Source organism: Mustelus asterias, chromosome 22, assembly GCF_964213995.1.
Source record: "Mustelus asterias chromosome 22, sMusAst1.hap1.1, whole genome shotgun sequence".
Taxonomy (NCBI): Eukaryota; Metazoa; Chordata; class Chondrichthyes; order Carcharhiniformes; family Triakidae; genus Mustelus; species Mustelus asterias.
The window spans coordinates 25,413,858-25,438,057 of NC_135822.1; the positions used below are offsets into that span (position 1 = coordinate 25,413,858).

At 47.4% G+C, this 24,200-nt stretch overlaps 1 protein-coding gene across 1 annotated transcript in view; it reads left to right on the plus strand.

The window, feature by feature from the left end:
- crocc (ciliary rootlet coiled-coil, rootletin) overlaps positions 1-24,200 on the plus strand; it is a 108,175-nt gene that overhangs the window by 78,314 nt on the left and 5,661 nt on the right. The window contains exons 30-34 of the mRNA XM_078239017.1: positions 308-471; positions 5,167-5,607; positions 11,318-11,467; positions 14,896-15,096; positions 18,120-18,251. Of these exons, the coding sequence (XP_078095143.1) occupies positions 308-471; positions 5,167-5,607; positions 11,318-11,467; positions 14,896-15,096; positions 18,120-18,251 (1,088 nt within the window). The remainder of the gene's footprint in view (positions 1-307; positions 472-5,166; positions 5,608-11,317; positions 11,468-14,895; positions 15,097-18,119; positions 18,252-24,200) is intronic.

The following is a 24,200-nucleotide window of genomic DNA, read 5'->3' on the forward strand; positions in this document are numbered from 1 at the left end:
AGTTTTTCCAGCACCTTTTGTTTTTATTTTTGTTCGAAAAGAGGAGTTTATTCAACCCAGGCGAGTAAATGGAATTAAGATACAGACCAGCCATGATCTGTATGAATAGCAACATAGACTTGATGGGCTGAATGGCCTTCTCCTGTTCCTGTGTCCCTTCCAGCCAGAAAGGCTGGACAAGGACTGGATGAACAAGGTCATAGTTCACTGCCCCGCGCTTCTGCTTCACCGAAATACCAATAGGAGCGAGAGACTTGAGAGGTCATTGAGGATGGCAATGACCCTGGATGACCCTCTGTGTTTCTAGGAAAGCGAGGCATTGACGGGCGACTGGCCAGCACTCAAACCGCCCTCACGCTGCAGGAGGAAGCAATCCGTCGCAATGAGCGAGAACGCAAAGCGCTGCTCGATAAGATTGCCACACTGGAGAGAACCATCCAGTCAGGTGACAGTGACAAGCGGACTATGCAGGTAAGGCTTACCATGAACGATTCCGTCACCCAGCGCCTGTTTCTCCCAGGTTACACCACAGGGAGTCGGATTAGCTCAGTTGGCTGGATGACTGATTTGTGATGCAGGACGACGCCAACTGTTCGGGTTCAATCCCCAAACTAGCCGAGGTTATTTGCCCCTCGCCTGAGGTGTGGTGATCCTCAGGTTAAATGACCACCAGTCAGCTCTCCCTGTCAAAGGGGAGAGCAGCCTATGGTCACCTGGGACTATGGCGGCTTTACCTTTTTTTACGCCACGCTGATTTCCAATTCCAGCTCTCTCTCCAATCCTCTCCTGAAGTTGTTGGCTAATTGCTGGGATATGGGCTCCTATGAGGGAAGAAGTACCTGCATTTACATAGCGTTTTTCATGACTTCAGGGCATCCAAGAACTCTTTACAGCCAATTATGTACTTCTTGAAGTGTAGTCACCATTGAAATGTCAGAAATATCGCAGCTAAGTTACATACAGCAGGCTCCCACAAACGACAATGTGATAAACAACAGATGATCTGTTTTGGTGCTGTTTCTTGAAGGATAAATATTGGCCAGATTCACCATAGAGATTGTCAAGCTGAGAGAGAGAGCAGTTGGCCCTTGGTTTAATGTCTCTTCCAAAAGACGATGCCTCCAATAGCGCAACGCTCTAGTCTCAGGAGTAGGGCTGTACCCCATAACCTCTGAGTCTGGCTAGAGTAGTATCACCGAGCAACAGCGAGCACAGCGATAACACTTCATATCTGAGTTTGGATAGTGAATGTAGGCCGGCTATTAGACTGTGGAGGGAATCACAGTAGGTGCATCAATCATCCTCACCTAACATTTCCAGCATGCATCACTTGAGATGAACTTTGACTGACTTCCCCCACTCCCCGACAACCACTCTGCCCCAGATCCTAGACCTGAGGCTAATTAAAATTTATTTGTTAGTATCGCAAGTTAGGCTTACATTAACACTGCAATGAAGTTACTGTGAAAATCCCCTAGTCGCCACACTCCGGCGCCTGTTCACTGGGATATGTACACTGAGGGAGAATTTAGCACGGCTAATGCACCCTAACCAGCACGTCTTTCAGAAGCTGGAGCGCCCGAAGAAAACCCACGCAGACACAGGGAGAACGTGCAGACTCTGCACAGACAGTGATCCAAGCTGGGAATCGAACCCAGGTCCCTGGCGCTGTGAGGCAGCAGTGCTAACTAACCACTGTGCCAATGTGATTTGCAACATTCCTGCTGCTGCTCGAGCTGGGATCAGACCAGGACCCTGAACTGGGTGGCTCTCAGCACTACACTGGGAAATGCACTGACCTTCGGAGCCAGGAGGAGTTCAACACCTTAAGAGATCACATCGAGACCACTAGAATCCTCCCAGCCCACATTGCACTAGGAAGTGTCAAATCCCGAACTCGTTAACTCAAATTTTATAAAATCCAAAGAAAACATCAGATTTTTATTAATTAACGCATTCTCTTGAAGCTGCCGGGTTGGAACACATACCCTTCTTGTTTTAAACAAGCTCTCACCGTGCTGGCATCCAGACTGCTTTGCTTTGTCTGGTTTCTGTTTCAGTTAATGAGGTTAGCTGAGAGATGGAGAGTTTGCCAGATTGGTAGAGCATGTGGATAATGTGGGGCCAGGTCCAGCTCTGCCTCAGTAACTACCTTAAGGTGGAGTGTTGGAATGGCTTAAAGGGGCTGTATTCTCCTGCGTTGAACCGTATGCTGACAGACACAGTTTGTGCTGGGTCTTGAGGTGAATGAGCTCGAAATCTCTTGGTTTTGCCTGACTCTGTCTTTACTCACTCTGCAATTTGCTGCTGGGTTTACCAGATAGCGAGCATCCTAGCCCCTTTTCCTATCCCTCACCCCTCCATCCACACTGCCCTCGTCCTTCTGAGCCCAACACTACCGAGGCCTATGTGTGTCTTTTGGTCAGACATCCACAGGACATCCCTAAGTGAAAGCCCTTCGCTTAAAATTGAGCGCATGTTCCGCGCCAAGTCTCACTTCCACATTGCCCTGTAACCCTGGCATTTCACAGAGTGATGGCAGTGCCTAGAATCTCCCATCACAATCCAATCCACATTACAACCTTCTACCATCGCTCCAGCTCTATAAAGCCAGTGACAACCCTTAATCAACACTCCGACTGCAAGATAGTTGTTTGCCAGCCTCTTCCCAGGGCGGCACGGTGGCACAGTGGTTAGCACTGCTGCCTCACAGCACCAGGGACTTGGGATTCAATGCACCTAACCAGTACCTCTTTCGGACAGTGGGAGGAAACCGGAACACCCGAAGGAAACCCACGCAGACACAAGGAGAACGTGCAAACTCCACACAGACAGTGACCCAAGGCCGGAATTGAACCCGGATCCCTGGGGCAGTGCTAACCACTGTGCCACTGTGCCGCCCCTTGCTTAAATTGCTTAGCGAAAAATAAGGGAGTAACAGGAAATTGTGGGAGATGAAGGAGTTCTCGGTTTCCGCATTTCCAGTTAATAAGAGGATTAGATAGGACATCCTTAAAGACATCCCTGGAGACATTGCAGTTCTTGGGGTCTGAGGGAATCCCACAGACTCCAATTAAGAGTGCTGGAAATTCCAGAGTTAGCTGGCTAGCGTCTAGAGGAGAGTCACGTGCACCGACTGCGGAACAGGAGAACACTCTGTTTCTCTTGGCGCTGAGTGCTTGGAGGAGGTCTGGCAGGCAGCAAGCGGCTACAGGGAAAGAGAGAGAGAGAGAGAGAGAGCCTCAGGAATGGGTTGGAGGGAGGCATTGTGGTGAGGCGGGGAAGCACATTAATGGGAAACATTTCACCAGCGGAGCGGTCGACCATGCAAATGTCCCAACCCATCCTTAACCAGATTGATAAGGAGCTGTGTGTGTGCTGCCAAATCGTCTGTAATGAATGCCCACAAGGTCAGAGGGTTGTGTGGTGCAGCGCTGCCTCTGCTGACAGACAGGATGGGAGTGGGCAGTGTGGAGTATGAAGAGAGGATGTGGAGATGGGGAGGGCGCCTGTGGTTATAGCGAGAGGGAAATTAGTCCTCGGATTAAGGCGCAGTTGTCACCAGCCTCTGGTGACTCAATGTATAAATGAAGAGCCTGGTATATTACTAAGCCTTACAGACCGGCAAAGTCCCAGGGCTATGCTGGCTGAGTCAGCAACTGTCTGCGACCTCACTGTCAACAACAACAACAACATTTAGCATTGATATATCACCTTTAATACAATAAAACACTGCAAAGCACTTCACAGAAGGGGAATCAAAAAAATATTGACTCAAAGAATTAGGACACGTGATCAAAAGCTTCGTAGGTTATAAGGAAGTTTTAAGGAGCACTTTAGAGTAGAATTGGAAGGTAAAGAAGCAGAGCAGTTGAAGGAGGACGTCTTGGAGCCAGGAATTTGGACACAATGGGCAGAATGGCCTCCTGAGCTGTAAACATCTCTGAGCTGAGGGCACAGCTGCCAATGGAGGGGCAAAGGGGTTGCATAAGATACCAGAATTGGAGGAAAGTAGAATTCTCAGGGGATTGTAGTGCTGGAGGAGGTTACACAAGTCAGAAGGGGCAAGGCAGGGGAGCGACATGGATACAAGGGTGATAATTTTAAACTTAGAGCAAGATCGCACAAACATTGCTGGTGATTGGATAATCTGCTTTGGTGGTGTTGACTGAGTGATAACTATTGGCCAGGGCGTTGGAGAAAGTTTCTCTATTCTTCAAACACCGGGCTTTGCGATCCTTTATACCACCTGAGAGAGCCCCTCAGTTTAACGTCTTGTTTGGAAGGCAGCACTCTCTAATTCCTGCACTGTTGGAGTGTCAGCCTAGATTCTGTACTCTGCGGTGGGCCTAGAACCATGGAGGGTGGCACAGTGCAGCACGGTGGTACAGTGGTTAGCACAGGGAGCTGGGTTCGATTCCTGGCTTGGGTCACTGTCTGTGCGGAGTCTGCACATTCTTCCTATGTTTGCCTGGGGTTCCTCCGGGTGCTCCGGCTTCCTCCCACAGTCCGAAAGACGTGCTGGTTAGGTGCATTGGGCATGTTAAATTCTCCCTCATTGTATCCGAACAGGCGCCGGAGTGTGGCGACTAGGGGATTTTCACAGTAACTTCATTGCAGTGTTCATGTAAGCCTACCTGTGACACTAATAAATAAAAAAACAGTGGAATTATCACTGGATTAGCAATCCAGAGAGCCAGGATAATGTTCTGGGGACCCAGTTCGAATCCCACCCATGGCAGATGGTGAAATTTGAATTCAATAAAAATTTGGAATTAAATGTCTAACGATGACCATGAAACCATTATTGTAAAAACCCATCTGGTTCGCTAACGTCCTTTAGGGAAGGAAATCCGCCACCCTTACTTGGTCTGGCCTACACGTGACTCCAGAACCATAGCAATGTGGTTGGCTCTCAAATGTCCTCTGAAATGGAGGGCAGTTAGGGATTGCTGGCCTCGGCAGTAATGCCCACATCCCGTAAAAATAAATGAAAAGAAGAACCCACAACCTTCTGACTCGGAGATGTAAGTGCTGCCCACTGAGCCACAGCCAACACCAACTGAAACCATGAGAGGTGAAAAGCAGTACTGTTACCCCCCCCCCCCCCCCCCCCCCCCCCCCCCGCCTCCTCTGAATCTCCTCACTGTTTTTGTTTTACCGCAGGACAAAATCAGCAAGATGAAAGCAAACGAGGCCAAGCTGGAGAACGACAAGCGCAAACTGAAGGAGTTCCTCGACGCCTCCGAGAGCCGCGCCACCAAGCTGGAGCTCACCCGCCGCTCGCTGGAGGGGGAGCTGCAGAGGATGAAGCTGGTCGCAAGTGACCGAGAAAGCGAGATCCAGGTGCTCCAGGACCGGATCGACACCCTCCAAAGGCAGATGTCCGACAGCCAGGGCAAGGCCAACAGCCTGCAGCTGACCGTGGACCGGCTGAATTCCTCGCTCACCAAGTCGGAGGAGGGGGAGAGCCAGCTGAAGGACAAAGTGCAGAGCTTGTCGCTGTCGCTGTCCGACCGGGCGGCCAGCGTCTCCGCTCTCCAGGAGAAGACGGCCCAGCTGCAGAAAGCATTGGCCAGCAGCGAGCACGACCGTCGCATCCTTCACGTGAGTGTCAGCACGGTTACGCTACACGGTGTCATCCTTGCTCCTTACACCATTCTCGTATTCCTGTATTTTACATTTAACATGAACCCACCAAGTTCCCACTGACCGTCTGACTTGCTCCAGCACTAGCTGCGCTCTTTATCAAGTAGATTTATTTATAAAGGAGACTCTTTTCCATTTCGAGGGCAACCTTTCTTTCTGGACTCTTCTGTGCTTGAACAGTTCATCTCTTTAGAATCACAGAAGGTGGCCATTTGGCCCATCGAGTCTGCACCGACTCTCCGACAGAGCATCTTACCCAGACCCTCCCCTCCACTCTATCCCCGTAACCCCATGCATTTACCCTCCCTAATCTCCCTACACGTCAAGGGCAATTTAGCATGGCCAGTCCAACTAACCTACATATCTTTGGAGTGTGGGAGGAAACCGGAGCACCCGGAGGAAACCCACGCAGACACAGGGAGAATGTGCAGACTCCACACAGACAGTCACCCAAGGCCGGAATCGAACCCGGGTCCTTGGTGCTACGAGGCAGCGGTGCTGACCACTGTGTTACCATGTCACATTTCCATCCCCTTCAACTTCTGTATTCTGTCCCACATTTTCTTTCTTCTTCTCTCCATCCATTTTTCTCTCTCTCCCCTCTCACCGTTCTCTTCCTCTCCACCTCTTCTTTCCCCTTGCACCTTCTCTTCCCCCGATGACTTCTCACTCTATATCAGTATCTTCTTCTTCCATCTTATCCTCCCCTCTTCTTCTTTCCATCTCTTTTTTTTAACTTATTTGAGGGACATGAGTGTTGATGGCTGGCCAGCATTTAATGCCCATCCCTTGTTGCCCTTGGACTAAGTGGCTTGCTTGGTCATTTCAGAGGTCAGTTGAGAGTCAACCACATTGCTGTGGCTCTGGGGTCACATGTAGATCAGACCAGGTAAGGACCTTCTCATGGATCTGCAAAGTCACAGTGTGGCAGGAAGGTTGCTGCTTTTGTTTTGCTTGGACATGTAAAATAATTAATTAAGCACCCCTTCTTCAAGGAGGAACACCAGCAAAAATGTCTATTGAGTTATTCATCTCAAGTTACAATTTCTGGGACCTTATCGTATGTAAATGAGCCACCGTCTTTGCTTCCAAAGCAACAACGGCTGCAGTTTAAGATTCCATCGTTGACTGTGAGACATTGTGAGGGGCATGTGAAAGATGCCAAGTAAAAGGATCTGGAGGTATATGCAGACAGGATTAGATGCAGCAGGGTGGGAGGAAGATCATATCGAGAATAAACACTGCCAGAGGCCTGCTTCTGTGCGGGTAAGTCCTTCATTTCATTTACTGACTTTCTTCCCAAAAGCTGAGATGAATGTGCAGTTATAAACAGCTGGGCCTCACAATGCCCACTTTTGTTCTCCTCCCTTTCACACTACCTCTTACGCCTGTTGACTCCTTAAATCTTGTCAGACGCTTAACGTGTACCGATATCTGAGCTAGTCACACACGTATTTCCTCTCACCCTGTGCCTGTAACAACACACAGCCTGGCTGTGAGCCCAGGAGAAGCTGGGTACCAGCCAAGCCTGTTTCACGTTTTATTCCGAAGGTGTCTCCCACAGGAAAGGTGCACTCGATGGTAATGGCTTCCCCAGTGACTACAGATAGTTGAGTAAAAAAGGCCAGTGCTGCTAAAGAGAGAAATACTTCTTTGTTTCTTTGTACTGAGGTGGGCTGGCTGTGTGTTGGTCACAGTTATAGCCCCATAACACACATTTAGCATGCGTGTGTGTTTGTGTGTGTGTGTGCCTGCGTGCATGCACATTAACAGGAAAATTACGGTTGCTTATAAATGATAAATTGCACATTAAATTACAGGTACAACTAAGACAGATCTTCTGAATTATCTAGGCTATCCACTCTGCATATAGTCATCAGTCTCAGTCACTCATCCATCTTCCTCATGGAGAATCTTAGCTCTTTTTCCTAGGAGCTAATCTGACCCCAGCCAGTAGCATAAGATCATAAGATATAGGAGCAGAATTACGCCATTCAAGCCATCGCATCTGCCATTCGATCATGGCTGTTAAGTTTCTCAAGCCCATTCTCCCACCTTTTCCCCGTGACCTTTGATTCCCCTTACCAATCAAGAACCTATCCATCTCTGTCTTAAATACCCTCAATGACCTGTTCTCCACAGCCTTCTGTGGCAATAAATTCCACAGATTCACCACCCTCTGACTGAAGAAATTCCTCCTCGGTTCTAAAGGGTCGTCCCTTTACTCTGAGGCTGTGCCCTCGGGTCCTAGTCTCTCCGACTAATGGAAACGTCTTCCCCAAGTTCACTCTATCCAGGCCTTTCATTATTCTGTAAGTTTCGATGAGTTTCCCCCCACATCTGTCTAAACTCCATCGAGTACAGAGCCAGAGTCCTCAGATGCTCCTCATACGTCAAGCTTTTCATTCCTGGGATCATTCTCGTGAATGATCCTCTGGACCCTCTCCAAGGCCAGCACATCCTTCCTTAGAAACGGGGCCCAAAATTGCTCACAATATTCTAAATGTGGTCTGACCAGAGCCTTATAAAGCCTCAGCAGTACATCCCTGCTTTTGTATTCTAGTCTTTCGAAATGAATGCTAACGTTGCATTTGCCTCCCTAACTACCAAGTCAACCTGGTACAGTAGCACACAACTAACCTGAGTTCCGTGGGCATAGAAACATAGAAAAACTACAGCACAAAACAGGCCCTTCGGCCCCACAAGTTGTGCCGAACACATCCCTACCTTCTAGACCTACCTATAACCCTCCATCCTATTAAGCTCCATGTACTCATCCAGGAGTCTCTTAAAAGACCCTATTGAGTTCGCCTCCACCACCACTGACAACAGCCGATTCCACTCGCCCACCACCCTCTGTGTGAAAAACTTACCCCTAACATTTCCCCTGTACCTACTCCCCAGCACCTTAAACCTGTGTCCTCTCGTAGCAGACATTTCCACCCTGGGAAAAAGCCTCCGAGAGTCCACCCGATCTATGCCTCTCAACATCTTATACACCTCTATTAGGTGGGCTTAGGTGGGCTTCACCACAAGTGGCACCCATCTGCAGAACCTCCTCGAGTGGTCTGTAGATCCACGAATGTTACTTGCAGGTCACAGAAATAGCTGCATAGAATCCCTACAGTGCAGAAGGTGGCCATTCGGCCCATCAAGTCTGCACCAATCACAATCCCACCCAAGCCCTATTCCCGTAACCTCACATATTTACCCTGCTAATCCCCTGACCCTAGGATTAATTTAGCATGGCCAATCAACCTAACCCGCACATCTTTGGAGTGTGGGAGGAAACCGGAGCACCCGGGGGAAACTCACGCAGATGCGGAGAGAATGTGCAAACTCCACATGGACAGTAATCCGAGGCCAGAATGGAACCCGGATCCCTGGCATTGCGAGGCAGCAGTGCTAACCACTGTGCCACCCAACTGCATATTTGCTTATTTGCAGCATCTGGATCTAACCCCCATCTTCTTCAACCTGCCTGTACTGCACCACTGGACACATCTGCTGGAATTTTACCACCTCGTCCGCCCGAGGCTCGTAGGATCTCGCCTGAGGCCAACGGAGAATGCCATTCTGCGAGCCTCGCCTGCCCCGAATCTGGGGTGGGCGGGACTGTAGAACTCTGGCCATTAACTTCAACTGAGCATAGATTGAGCTATGTCCGTTTATATGCCTTCAAACAGGTTCAGTCTCCCTAGAAGTTTTGATTTCCAATCACAGTTTCAGTTTTCATTTCCTGAGAAACTGAGAGGGTCAGTTTCTTTTCTCTCTTTCTGGTTTTGGTCAGTTAGGGTCCATCTTAAAAAGAAATTACAAGCTTTGAAGCCACAGATTCCATCACACTGGAAGTTTTGTCTCGATCGTGTTGCTGTCTGGACCCCAGCAGACTGCATCATTCATTCGGCCCCTAATCATAATCTTGTTCAGTCCATTGAACTGGACACATCTCAAATGAGACTCACTGCACAACCTGATTATTTCCAAAACCTGATCTTGCTCTCTGGTGCATGATCATTTTTGTCCGGCTGGCACGCTGACATAATTCCCCCGCCAGGTCCAACCATCGCACAAGCACTCAAAATGCCCAGCTGCTGTGGCAAGTTATGTAAAACTGTAGCAGCTCTGCTAAAAATCATACCGGGATATCAAAGTCGAGGTTACCCATTTTGGTTGGAGACGAGGAGAAACTATTTCCCTCAAAGGGTGGTGAATCTGTGGAAATCACTACCCCAGAGTGTGGTGGATGCTGGAACATTGGGTAAATTTAAGGAGGAGATAGACAGATTTTTAATCAGCAATGGGTTGAAGGGTTATGGAGAATGGGCAGGAAAGTGGATTTGAGGCTGAGAAGAGATCAGCCATGATGGTGTTGAATGGTGGAGCAGGCTCGAGGGGCTGAATGGCCTATTCCTGCTCCTAGTTCTTATGTTCTTATTAGTCTGAGCCTTTAGATTACTGGTTCCGCTACGCTATTATAAATGTCTGAACAGGAGGAAGTTTGCAAGAAATTCACTGCAGAAGTGAATGTTGGAAATTACCACACTGCAAATACAACACGAACATTTGAATCCCTCTCTCTCTCACTCATTGTAACCATTGATCCTGCAGATCCTGTTCTGCGCTGTTACTGAGCAACTGTTTGGATTTAAACAATAAATATGTTTAAATTTTATGTAGTTTTGAGGCCTGGAGCTGGTCGCCATCTCCTTCCTAATCAATTATACACTCAGCTAATGCCTTGACATCACAACTTGAAGAAGTTTAGGAAGTTGGAATTAAGTCTTGAAACCAGACCTTTTGGGATTTAATTTGTTCTTCAGAAATCTGTAGGAGGTTTGTAATAGACTTGTGCTGTCCAGTAGAATCATAGACTCCTAGGATCCCTACAGTGCAGAAGGAGGCCCATCAAGCCTGCACTGACACCCATCCCATCCAGGCCCAATCCCTGTAACCCCATGTATTTACCCTGCTAATCCCCCTGACACTAAGGAGCAATTTAGCATGGCCAATCAACCTAACCTGCACATTTTTGGCGTGTGGGAGGAAACCGGAGCACCCGGAGGAAACCCACGCAGACACGGGGAGAACGTGCAAACTCCACACAGACAATGACCCGAGGCTGTAATTGAACTGGCACAGTGAGGCAGTAGTGCTAACCACTGTGCTACCGTGCCGCCCCTAGCCTTTGCCCTGTACTGCAGGGCATTAGCTGTGCAGCAGAACTGAGGTTGTCTCATTCTCGGGATGAAAAATGGGCTAATGCTAACTCTTTGGGATTATAGTGTGTACGATGATGACTTGGATCAGGTATCACAGGAGGTCTATACAGGATGCCTGCACCCCGTTCTTCTAAAAGGGAGGGAGAAGTTTGAGCAAAGTTAACTGGAGCAGGTATTGCTGGGTATTAGATGGGTTCTGTGAAGAGTGAGAGATGATGTCTTTATATGCCCTGTTTGTGAACCGAACTCCCACTTACCTGACGAAGGAGCAGCGCTCCGAAAGCTAGTGGCTTTTGCTACCAAATAAACCTGTTGGACTTTAACCTGGTGTTGTGAGACTTCTTAAGTGTGAGAGAGCCAGGCTCCTGGGAAACATCCATCTAATTTGCTTCGGGTCTGCAAATGAGTGTATGGCTGAAACTGAGAGTTGAATTGTCTTACGACAGGAGCGTCTGGAGGCTGCACGTCAGGCTGTGAACGAGACAAAGAAACAGAACACTTCACTATCCGACAGGGTCCAGGTCCTCCAGAATGATCAGCAGGACATGGAGCAGCAACGGGTAGAATTGGAATGTCAACTCCAGAAACATCAGGAGGTGAGAGCCTTGAACTCTAAATTTGCTGCCTTTTTCAGGGTTGAATTTTGTATTGTATTCGTATATGTACCGATACACATGTACTATATTAGCAGTATGTTATTTATAAGCAGAGATTGCAGAATTGAGGTACAGAGGGATCTGGGTGTCCTGCTCCATGAATTACAAAAGGTTACCATGCAGATATGTCAAGTTATTAGGAAGGCAAATGGAAAGCTGGTGTGAATTGCATGGGGATTTGAGTGTTAATAGAGCTGTACAAGACCTCATCTGGAATACTGTGTACAGGTTTAGTCTCCTTACTTAAGAAAGGTTACTAAAACATTAGGAGCAGTTCAGAGAAGCTTCACTCAGCTGATTACTGGGATGAAGGGGTTACCATGTGAGGAAAGCGTAGCAAGCTGGGCCTAAACCCCCTGGAGTTTAGAAGAGCAGCACGGTGGCACAATGGTTACCTCTGCTGCCTGACAGCGCCAAGGACCCGGGTTCGATTCCCGGCTTGGGTCACTGTCTGTGCGGGGTCTGCACGTTCTCCCCGTGTCTGTATGGGTTTCCTCCGGGTGCTCCAGTTTCCTCCCACAGTCCGAAAGTTGTGCTGGTTAGGTGCATTGGCCATGCTAAATTCTCCGTCAATGTACCCGAACAGGCGCTGGAGTGTGGCGACTAGGGGATTTTCACAGTAACTTCATTGCAGTGTTAATGTGACACTAATAAATAAACTTAAACTTTAAAAAAAGTTTTTAAAGTTTATTTATTAGTCACAAGTAGGCTTACATTCACACTGCAATGAAGGTACTGTGAAAAACTTAAGAATGAGAGGTGATCTTATTGAAACATGCAAGATCCTGAGGGGTCTTGACCGGGTGGATGCTGAGAGGATTTTTCCCCTTATAGAAGAGACTAGAATTAGGAAGTGCAGTTCGAAAATTAGGGGTCTTCCATTTAAGATGGAGAATGAGGAGATTTTTTTTCTGTCAGAGGGTTGTTAGTCTGTGAAATTCTCTTCCCCCAGAGAACAGTGGAGGCTGACTTGTTGAATATTTTCAAGGTATATTCATGGGTGACAAGAGATTGTGAGCTCATTAAAAAAAAGGAGGCATGCATAAATTTCAGGAAATTGAAAATGGATAAAGCGCTTGAGGAATACAAAGATAGCAGGAAAGAGCTTAAACAGGGACTTAGGAGGGCAAAAAAGAGGCCAAGAAATGTCCTTGGCAGGCAGGATTAAGGAGAATCCCAAGGCGCTTAATGTGTATATACGGAGGAAGAGGGTAGCTAAGGAAAGGATGGGTCCACTCGAGGACAGTGGAGGGAATTTGTGTGTGGAGCCAGATGAGGTGGATGAGGTCCTTTTAATGAACTTTTTGCGTCAGCATTCACAAAGGAGAAGGATGTGGTGGATGGGAAGTGTAGAAAGGAGGATTTTGACATTCTAGGACATGTTGAGATAAAAATAGAGGAGGTGTTAGAGGTTTTGAAAAACATGAAGGTGGACACACCCTCAAGGCCAGATAGAGTCTACCCCAGAATACTGAGAGAGGCGAGGGAAGAAATTACTGAGGCCTTAACCAAAATCTTTGTATCCTCTCTAGTCACAGGTGAGGTACCAGAGGATTGGAGCGTAGCTAACATTGTTACTCTGTTTAAGAAGGGCAGGAGAAACAATCTGGGAAATTATAGGCCTGTGAGCCTTACATCAGTGGTGAGGAAATTATTGGAGAAGATTCTTAGGGACAGGATGTACTCACATCTGGAAGAGGATAGGCTTATTAGCGATTGGCAGCATGGTTTTGTGAAAGGGAGGTCGTGTCTCACAAACTTGATTGAGTTCTTTGAGGAAGTGACAAGAAAAATTGACCAGGGCAGGGCAGTGGATGTTGTATACATGGACTTTAGGAAAGCCTTCGATAAGGTTCCTCATGGCAGGCTGATACAGAAGGTGAATTCATATGGGATCCGAGGTGAGCTGGTAAAATGGATCCTAAACTGGCTTGGGCATAGAAGGCAGAGAGTAGCTTTGGAAGGGATACTTTTCTAAGGATCAGTGCTGGGGCCTCTGTTGTTTGTAATATATATAAATGATTTGGAGGAAAATGTAGGTGGTCTGATAGTAAATTTGCAGATGATACAAAAACTGGGTGAGTAGCGGATAGTGAGGAAGATTGTCAGAGGATACAGCAGGATATATATCAGCTGGCGACCTAGACCAAAAGACAGCAGATGGAATTTAACCCTGACAACTGTGAGGTGATGCAATTTGGAGGTCTCCTGCAGAAGGAAAGTATACAGTAAATGGTAGAGCTTTTAGAAATATTAGCATACAGAGGGATCTAGGTGTGCAGATCCACAGTTCTCTGAAGGTGCAACTCCAGTGGACAAGGTGATCAAGAAGGTGTATAGCATGCTGGCCTTCATCGGTTGGGGTATTGAGTATAGGAATTGGAAAATCGTGTTGCAGCTGTATAAGACTTTGGTGAGGCCGCATTTGGAGTATTGTGTACAATTCTGGTCACCGCACTACCAGAAGGATGTTGATGCATTGGAAAGGGTGCAGAAGAGATTTACCAGGATGTTGCCTGGTATGGAGGATATGGACTATGAAGAAAGGTTGAACAAACTTGGATTGTTTTCATTGGAGCATCGGAGGCCGAGGGGGGACCTGATAGAGGTTTACAAGATATGACAGGCTTGGATAGAGTGGATAGTCAGTGTCTTTTTTCCCAGGGTCGAAGGGTCAATTACTTGGGGGCATAGGTTGAAAGTTTAAAAGAGATGTAAGGGGCAAGTTTTTCACACACAGGGTGGTGAATGCCTGGAACACGCTGCTGGAGGAGGTGGTGGAAGCAGATTCTAGGCATCTGGATAGGTACATGAATAGAGGGATATGGAGGCAAGAAAATATTAGATTAGAGAGGCATCTGTGTCGGCATAGACTTGGTGGGCTCAAGGGCCTGTTCCTGTGCTGTACTGTTCTTTGTTCTTTGCCAATGTAGGTAGACTTTTGATCAACAAAGGAGTCAAGGGCTCAGGAATGCAGGGGAAGATCGGTAAGGGGAGTCGAAACCACAATCAAATCGGTTCTGATCTTATCGAATGGCAGAGCAGGCTCAAGGGGCTGAATAGCCTACTCCTGTTCCTAGTTTTTGTGCTCCCCTTAAATTGGCAAATGCCAAAATTAGAAATTGAAGCATTTTCTGCTTTTCGCTTCTGGCCATATTGCCAAACAGGTGCAGCACGTTAACATGTAAAATAGAGTTCCCTCTACATTGTTCCATCGAACACTTCCAGGTCAGGGAGAGAACAGGTTAGATGCAAAGACATTGACTTCAGTGGAGATTAAACACTGCTGGGCAGTGGCGAACAGTACCGTTGGTGAGAACTGGTTTTGTTCTGTTTTCCGTGCCCATCATTCTCCATCCTTCCTTCAGATGTTGCACCAGCGTCAGGAAGGTGACGAGATCGCACTGCGGAGCATTCAGAAACTACAGGAGGAGAAACATCTTCTCCAGGAGCGGCTGACCGTCCTGCAGCGCGCCATCGCTCAGCTGGAGAATGAGAAACGCGAGCTGGAGCGGTCATCAATCCGCCTGGAGAAGGATAAGGGTGCTCTGAAAAAGACACTGGACAAGGTGGGTCTGACAAATTGGGGGGGGGGGGGGGGGGCGGTTGGAAATGCAGTCAGAACCTGCCCCCATAAACCAATGGGTGCCAAGTGATGGGACTAAATGTTTCATAAGTGCATGGGTGATTTTCAAAGACCACAGTGCAGGAGACACCAAAGTTGAGGAAAGGTGATCGGGAAGTCGGGGCGAAAAATATCATAATTGGAGTTTTGGAAGGCTGAAAGTTGTTGGAAGGAAGGAAGAAAGACTGAGGAATTAAGAGATCCATTATTTGTCGTCCTTGATGGGCCCTTTTGAATTTTTATGTTTCTAAAAGTCCGAGTGCACACCTCGAACTCTATCAGTTTAAGTCCTCAGTGCTGCGCTCATTTTCATGCCATCTCGAAGATCACCCAGTTCCACCTCCATAAGCATCACTTGGGTTTATCAGACTGATCATAGAATCCCTACAGTGCCAAAGGAGGCCATTTGGCCCATGGAGCCTGCACCGACCACAACACCACCCAGGCCCTATCACCCTAACCCCCCGTATTTACCCTGCTAATCCCCCTGACACTAAGGGGCAATTTACTATGGCCAATCCACCTGACCCGCACATCTTTGGAGTGTGGGAGGAAACCGGAACACCCGGAGGAAACTCACGCAGACACGGGGCGAATCTGCAAACTCCACACAGACAGTGACCCAAGGCCGGAATTGAACCCAGGTCCCTGGCACTGTGAGGCAGCAGTGCTAACCGCTGTGCCCACGTGATATCCCCTCCTAATACAGTCTCCTCCAGTGCTTGCGAGTGCTTCCTATATACACTTCTGAGTATAATGAATTGACCGATATCCAGCACCTGTTCAACCTTATTACCTTCAACGACCCGGTATTTATCATCCATCAACAGCAGCGGTTAGGTACTAACAGAGTTTGCCTCTGTCTCGTCCCTTTTGATGCTCAGATCCTCAGCCATCCTTTTGTTGCCTCTAGATTCAACTTCATGCAGTCAGGGAGGGGTCATGGAATCACTCCACGGAGGGGTTAAAATGGCAGCTGGGACCGGATTCTGGATTGCTGACCCCATTGCTGAGGTTTTCAATTATCAGGAGTGCCTTTGAAGGTTGCAGGCTGGTTTGGGTCACAAACCTGTACCCTGCACTCCCCACGTGTCCCGCTCTATTGTAGAGATAGGCATGTCCTAGTCCTTCGCAATTTGTATGTGGATTGGGCCAACCTTTCAAAATGTTGTGACACCTCAGTAATTTCATGAACCATAGTCTGCATGAAGGAACCTTTTGAAAGATAAGTTTAAAAGATCCTTCTCATACCCCGCGTGGCAAGGTATGGCACTCCCATCCTCACTCATACACGGTACACCGTGCAAAACCAATATATCAATCTACCAGACTCTTTAAATGTGTCAATAGCAGAAACTGCAAGCACTTGAAACTTTCCATTGTGTGTAAATAAACAGTGTACAATTGACAGAAGGGATCAAAACTGGCGCCTTTCCTGGGGTTCAGATGTTTCCGTTTTCTAATGGATGTCTGCGTTCTTAGCCAAGAATACACAATGAGGCTTTTAAACAGCTAACCTTGGCACCGACTGCCTCTTAACTCTTTCCCAGATTGACTAGTTAAACTGGAGCCTGTTTGCCACCACCCCCCGCACCCCCTCCAACCACACACGCATGCGCAACAGTGTAAATCCTGTCTTTCCTGATACTTTGCCTTGAGGTGGGAGAATTTTCTCATCTTCTGCTATCCATAAAATCTAGCCCAGCCATTCCAATGCACTTCTGGCTGCTCCCCCACTTTATACCCTCCAGAAACTTGAGATCATCCACAATACTGCTGCCCATGCCATAACTCACACCAAATCCCATGTCCCTATCACACCCATTCTTACTGACCTCCATTGACTCCCAGTCAAGCAATGTCTTGATTTAAAAATTCTGAGATCCCTCTATGGCCTTGCTGCTCCCTATCTCTGTAATCTCCCGCAACCCCAAAACCATCCAAGATATCTGTGCTGCTCAATTTCTGGCCTCTTGTGCATTCCCATTCAATATTACTCCAACGTTGATGGCCTTCCGTTACTGATGCTCAGAAGCTCTGCAATTCCCTCCCTACAGCTTTCCATTTCTCTCCATCACTTGCTTCCTTTAAGATGCATCTCAAAATCTTCCTCTTTGACCAAGCTTTCAACTGACATAATACCTCCTTATGTGGTTCAGTGTCATACTTTGTTTTGTAATACTCCCGCGAAGCACCTTGGGACATTTCATTGCGTTTAAAGGTGCTATATTAATGCAGCATCTCTGTTGTTGAATGCATGCTGCACTTTCTGCGGCGCCAGCCTTACAGATGAAGCAAGCCCTGACTTGCTGCCTCTGTGGTTTATATGGATGTGAAAGATCCCATCTTCAAAGTATGGAACAGCATTCCTGCCTCAACAAACGTCCAAACAGATTTTTCAGGTCATCCCTCATTTCTCGCTTGCGGAATTTTGCAGGCAGTGAAGAGCTGCCATTTTTCCCTACGTAACAACATTCATTGTACTGTGATTAATGGAATGCCGTGCTTTGCGACATTTTCTGGAAACGAGAAGGTGCTATATAAACTGGGCCTTTTCTCTTTCACATCTCTGAGCCAGGCAGCCTGTAAACAATAAGACTGATCTGCCCGGCTGTACATATGGGACCCCGACAATAGCAGTGTGTTGTTTAATTGGTTTCAGTCTGGTGTTCATAGAATCATGGAATAAGAGAGTACAGAAGGAGGCTATTCAGCCCATTGTGCCTGCAGATCTATCCAATTAATCGCCACTCTCCTACACTTTCCCCGTAGCATCTTCTGAATGTTATTTACTACTCGAGCTGCTTCCATCAATGCTCTGGGCAATGCCTTTCAGATCATAACTTGCTGTGTAAAATAAGTGTTCCTCATATTGCCTCTTATTTTTGATCATGTGTTGCGACACATCATGTTTTCAGCCATCTGTATGGACCAGACAGCCATAATGTCTCATCCCATTGGTTGTAGGTGGAGCGCGAGCGACTGCGGTCGGAGGAAGATAGCATGCGCATGTCCGCAGAGAAAGGACGCCTGGATCGTTCACTCACAACGGTGGAGCAGGAGCTTGTGGAAGCTCAGAGACAGACCCAGCAACTGCAGGTAGGAACCAACAGATAGAGACCAAATAGGCAGAGCAGGAGATCACATCGACATGGATAAAGACCAGGCCTAGCAACTCAACAGCACGACAGTACAGAAAATAAACTCAGCATCCACTAAGAGAAAGGCAAAGTACTGCGGAGACAAAAACAGAAAATGTTGGAAAATCTCAGCAGGTCTGACAGCACCTGTGGAGAGAGAATAGAGCTAATGTTTCGAGTCAGAGTCACCCACTAGCTAAGTCTGAAGCTGAAGTGTACATTTAAATAGAATCACTCTAGTCACCGTGTTATATTATACTGCACCTTGAGGAATTGATGCGTAAGAGTGGCGCCAGAAAGAAATAGCACAATTAATCTTGTCATTGTAACAGATCCTACCTCCGTATACGCCATTGTCAACGCATAGTTGATTTTTCGGATTTTCCCCAACCATTGTTCAATTTCTCTCCCTTCCTTTCCAGAAGGGAATTTTGTCATTTTGAAATTTAGTTCCAAGCGTGCTGGTTGCTATCAGCAACTTTCCCTCCCCCATCAAAAACTGCCCCTAAATGGACATTCTTCGTTCTGTGTCCAGACTGAGGAGAGCATCATGGCTAAACAGTGATACAGTGCTTAGCACTGCTGCCTGCTTGTGACACTAATAAATAAACTTTAACTTTAAACTTAAACACAACCTGACACTTTTAAAGTTTATTTATTAGTGTCACAAGTAGGCTCACATTGACACTGCAATGAAGTTACGATGAAAATTCCCTAGTCGCCACACTCTGGCACCTGTTCGGGTACGCTGAGGGAGAATTTAGCATGGCCAATGTACCTCACCAGCACATCTTTCGGAGTGTGGGAGGAAACCGGAGCACCCGGAGGAAAACCACTCAGACACGGGGAGAACATGCAGACTTTGTACAGACAGTGACCCAAGCTGGGAATCGAACCCGGGTCCCTAGCGCTGTGAGGCAGCAGTGCTAACCACTGTGCCACCCACTCACTCATTTTCTGGCAGTAAGCACTGGATTGTGGATAGAGGAGGTGGGTGTGGGAGGGGGGTGCGGGTGGGGGCTGGCGGGGGGTGGGGAGGATTCCTTGATGATCTGTTCCTCCCTATCCCATGGGGTGAAGCAGCCTGGTTGGACACCTTGGTTCCTTCATATGCAATCCAGTAAACAATCCTGACATCATTTAAAGTTAATAATGAACTGTGGATCAACGTGACTGATCAATAATAGCTTGGGATTTGCACATTTAAGAGAAGCCAGAAACCTGTTGGATCGGCCGGGTGAAGCGACTGACAGCCTTGGAGTGAATGTTAAACGGTCTGAATGTCTGAAAGAGTAAGGAGATTGTTACTTGTTTCCATGAGTTCCTGAGAAGGCGAACGTTCATCCACTTGAGCCTCTAAGGAAGTTGTGTCTGGAGTCGGGAATCTCTCGAGAGCAGGGCTGGGCCACTGCCAAGTGGGGAAGTGAGGTACGAACGTTAGTTCATCCAGATGTGGTAATAAGTCAGTCAGTGCAATTGCAACTGGGTTCAACCACAATATTAACTCTAACCTCAATCCTCAAGGCCTATAAATTATATGATTGATGACAATGTGCAGCTTTGAAACTCAACAAACTGAAGCCTCCTGTACAGTGTAAGTAATGACTGAATCAAGGTTCGTTTACATGGATTCTTCCACTCAGCCAGACTATGCTCAGAGTGAGGTTCCTGTGCTTTGTTATGGTAGCTGTCTGCCTTGTCCATCGAGCTCTCACTGGTCTTGCATCTCAATGTAATCCATCCACCAGACTCCATGTACTTTGCTAGTTATTTAACTTACTCTCCAGTCTAGTTGTTATACCGGTCGTTAACTGACTCATGAGCCTAGATTGTGACAGCTGCGTTTAGTTTGTCGCTCCGAATTCTCGATCATTTTTGTTGACTCAAGATCCATGAGCTCTGGCTTCAGGACCGTGAAACTGCTTCTCTCTGCTTCTAAAGTTCTGACAGATATCAACAGTGGCCTGGGTCTTCTGCTAGGTGGCACTGTTCCCCCCGGCGCAAGCCGCCCGAATCAGCTAATCCGCTGCAAAAGATGGCGGAATCTTAAGCATATGTCACATTTTCACAATCTTTTGTGCTAGTTTCTTCTAAAAATCGCGCTAGAAACTGGCCCAGCCCCACAAGGCATAGAATGTGGTTCAGTCAAAGATGCGATTAGGGAGATGGAAAACTGTGTTGGGGATTAAGAGCTCCCGCTCAGTACATCAGTCCAAAGATGTGCGGGTTAGGTGGATTGGCCATGCTAAATTGACCCCAGTGTCAAGGTGATTAGTAGGATAAACATGTAGGGTTACGGGAATAGGGCCTGGGTGGGATTGTGGTCGGTGCAGACTTGATGGGCCGAATGGTCTCCTTCTGCACTGTAGGGATTCTATTCTATGATCTTCGGCAAGTGTAGACCATTGCTGTTACAGCTGTTATAAGTGGACAAGTCTCAGGGAGAGCAGCAAACTGAACATTGTATGAAAGCAAAATGCTGCAGATTTTGGAAATCTGAAATAGAACGGAAAGTACTGGAAAAATTCAGCTGATCTGGCAGCATCTGTGCAGAGAGGAACAAAGTTAACGTTTTGAATCTATGTGACTCTTCTACAGAGTTAAAGAAAGGGAGGAATGTGATTTTAAGAGGGCGTGTGGGACAGGATAGAAGGTCAGGGATAGGTGAGAGCTAAGGGGAGATTTGACAAAGATGTCATGGACACAAGACAAAGGGAGTGTTAATGGCAGTGTTGAAGACTAAAGAAGGTGCAGATGGTGGCATAAAAGTAAGGTAGCAAAATGTGTTAATCCACACCTACTGCTATGCCAATTACCTATTGCCACAGACAGATAAATGGTGGCCGACAGATGAGAGAAAGAAGATGAACTTGACGTTCGTGTGAGTTGGATAATAGTGAGGGAGAATTGTGCATCATTTACCTCACATTCCTGACCTATCTTGGTCCAGTGGCAAGCTGGGTCTAGATGGCTGGAAATAGATCCGGATGCACTGGGTGTTCAGTTCTCCTCTAAGTCACAATCCATGCTGACTTGCAAATCTAATGCCATCTCTTCAACATCAGTGGATCAGAAACTCCCTCCCTGAGAGCACCTTCACCACACAGACTGCAGCGGTTCATAAAGACATTTCACCACCCCCCTCCTGTGTTTTGTCAAGCTCTATATGTTCCACAACATGGCGCTGACCCACCTTCAAGGCCATTGGGCCTTAGATTAGTCTTAATATACCCAGGCTGCCAGAATCAGCCTTCACATGCCAGAATAGACAAATGCTTTCGTCACTGAGGGTACGGGCCCTAGCCCTAACCCCCACCTGGTCTAGCATGCTGTCGAAGCAGTTTACCAGGTTATGGCTGCCATCGCTTGCAAAGGACTACTTAGAGCCACAGGTGGGATCTGAGTGTAGATGAGGACCAAGACAGGATGAGTTTGTCCAAAGAGTGTGGCGAGCCTGCCTGAGAGGAGGACTACGCCTCCTGTAACACCCTGGTCAGAGAGTAAGCTACCGGGGAAGGCTTTGTGAGGTGGGCCATGCAAAGCAGTTTAAGGGATGGCTGCACATGTTTCTGTTGGGAAATGAGAGTGAGCATTGTAGTGAGAGGTGTGGTTACTCAGTAAAAAGGGGTTGGCCTTGTCAGTGTGTTCCTGTTCTTGTAGCTTTTAATGAGTAAATGGTGGCAGTGAACTGCTGATGAATGGAAGGTCTGGGTGTCTGTCAGTGGTGGCCTGTGAAGGTCTGATATGTTAAAATATTAGATAGTCAGTTTTTCTCTTTCCACTCTCCCTGCTGATCCTTGAAGATGGATTTACAGATTATTAGGAAGAAGGTTTTGTATAGCCTGGTAAGTGTGGCTGCCATGTTTGGAACAGACCTTGGCCTGACAGACAACACCAATGTCTCAAACATGGCCTCCCTTTATGCTGAGGTCCCTGTCATGCCAGGAGTGCGTTAAGTCAGGGCCGAACCTGCAACCTCTATCACCGAGAGGGACAAGGGCAGGAACCGCACAGGAACACCCCGACCTGCATCTTCCCCCCTCCAAGTCACAATCCACGCCGACTTGCAAATCTAATGCCATTCCTTCAACATCACTGGATCAGAAACTCCCTCCCCGAGAGCGCCTTCACCACACAGACTGCAGCTGTTCAAGAAGGCATTTTACCACCTCCTCCTAAAAATGAGCAATAAATCCTGTCCTTGACAATATTCCACGAGTGAATAATAAAGAAAAAATTCCCACTCCCGATGCCCAAAAGCCAGGCTTGTGCAGATGTATTTATGGGTGTTTGTGGATTCTGGCAATTTCACAGGAGCCACAACTTAAAGAATCTGAAGGTTTAGTCACGGAGGAGCCAAGAATCCACGTGTCATGTACTAAACCCTTTCAGTATAATTGAACCATTCCAAAAATACTTGGTCATCTTTAGGTGTCCAATAATGTCCCCTTTAAACTACTGTTGTTGCCCGACCTGTTTATTTCGGTGTGTAAAACCTTCAGACGGTTTTGTGCAATCCTGCACGCATAAGATCTTAAAGTGGTCAGCTTGGGCGCAGCCAGCATGGCACCTTCCCCATTTGCACACATCTAACTTACAGGGGGCATTGGTATCCAGGACATATCTCTGCCCTGTGCCCCCTCCCAGTCCCTAGCCAGCGTGACCCTGATTACATGGTTTTTTTAAGATTCTTTGATGGAAATGTGGGCATCGTTGGCAAGGCCAGCATTTGTTGCCCTTCCCCCCCCTGATTTGCCCCTTGAACTGAGGAGCTGGCCAGGCTGTTTCAGAAGGGACTTGAGAGTCAGTCGTGGACCTGGAGTCGCATGTAGGCCAGACTGGGTATGGATGGCAGATTTCCTTCCCTAATTGCCATTAGTGAACCAGATGGGTTTTTAAGATAGCTTCATGGTCACCATTACAATTCCAGATATTATTGAATTCAAATTCCACCAGCTGCCGTGGTGGGATTTGAACACATGTCCTGAGAGAATTAGCCTGGGACCTCTGGATTGCTGGTCCAGTGACATTACCACTACGCCACTATCTCCCCATTAGAACCCTTTCTCGAGAGGCTGGTGTACCTTGACGGACAGTGTTTCAGCACTTATGGGCTAAGGAGAGCAGAACTGCCTGTAGAGAGTCCTCCTCCCATTCCTTACCTTCTCTTTCTCTGACGTGACTGACTTCCTAAGTAGTCTTTCCTGCCTTTTCCCAGGTCAAAAGGAAAATCCCCATTTTTCCAGGAAGAGGCAAGATTGGGGAATAATCCAAGGAAAGTAAAATGAAAAGGTTCAGGCCTGTGTTGAGAACTCTCTTGCCTGCCTTTTGGCAAATCGTTTTCAAACCTATTGTTGGAAATGATGGCATGACAGCAGAACCAGCTCCCCAAGATCGTGCTTTGCCGTTCGATGCCTGCTACTGCTTGGAGCGGTCCTCCCTCAGCGAATTTAGACAGAATTATTATCTGCTAGAACCCAACCTGGCTAGTACCCAGCTCCATTAGTACCTAGCCTTTACATGTAATCTTAGCAGTGGTTAAACGCCCCACATAATTTATAACATGAACTTTTCCAGTAAATGTTTGATCGTTTGTGTAAGAAGCTATACCCCTTTGATTCTGAGTGGTGAGAGTGATGTGGTTAAAGGTTGAAGCAGTGTATCTGTTGTGTGGTGCTGTTGGCCAAATTGTAGCCTAAAGGCACAACAGCTTCTACAACAAGCAATAGCTTCATCCTCCAACACTCCCCACCCAGCCACCCTGAGCTGAGGCATTGACAGCCCAGAGGGTCTCTCATAGACAACGATGAATCTCTGTTCACTTTGGTTTTTTCTTGACTCCGGAGCCACTTAAATACCAAAGGAAAAACAATGGCAGGATTTTCATGTTATTCTGAGAGCTAAGAAT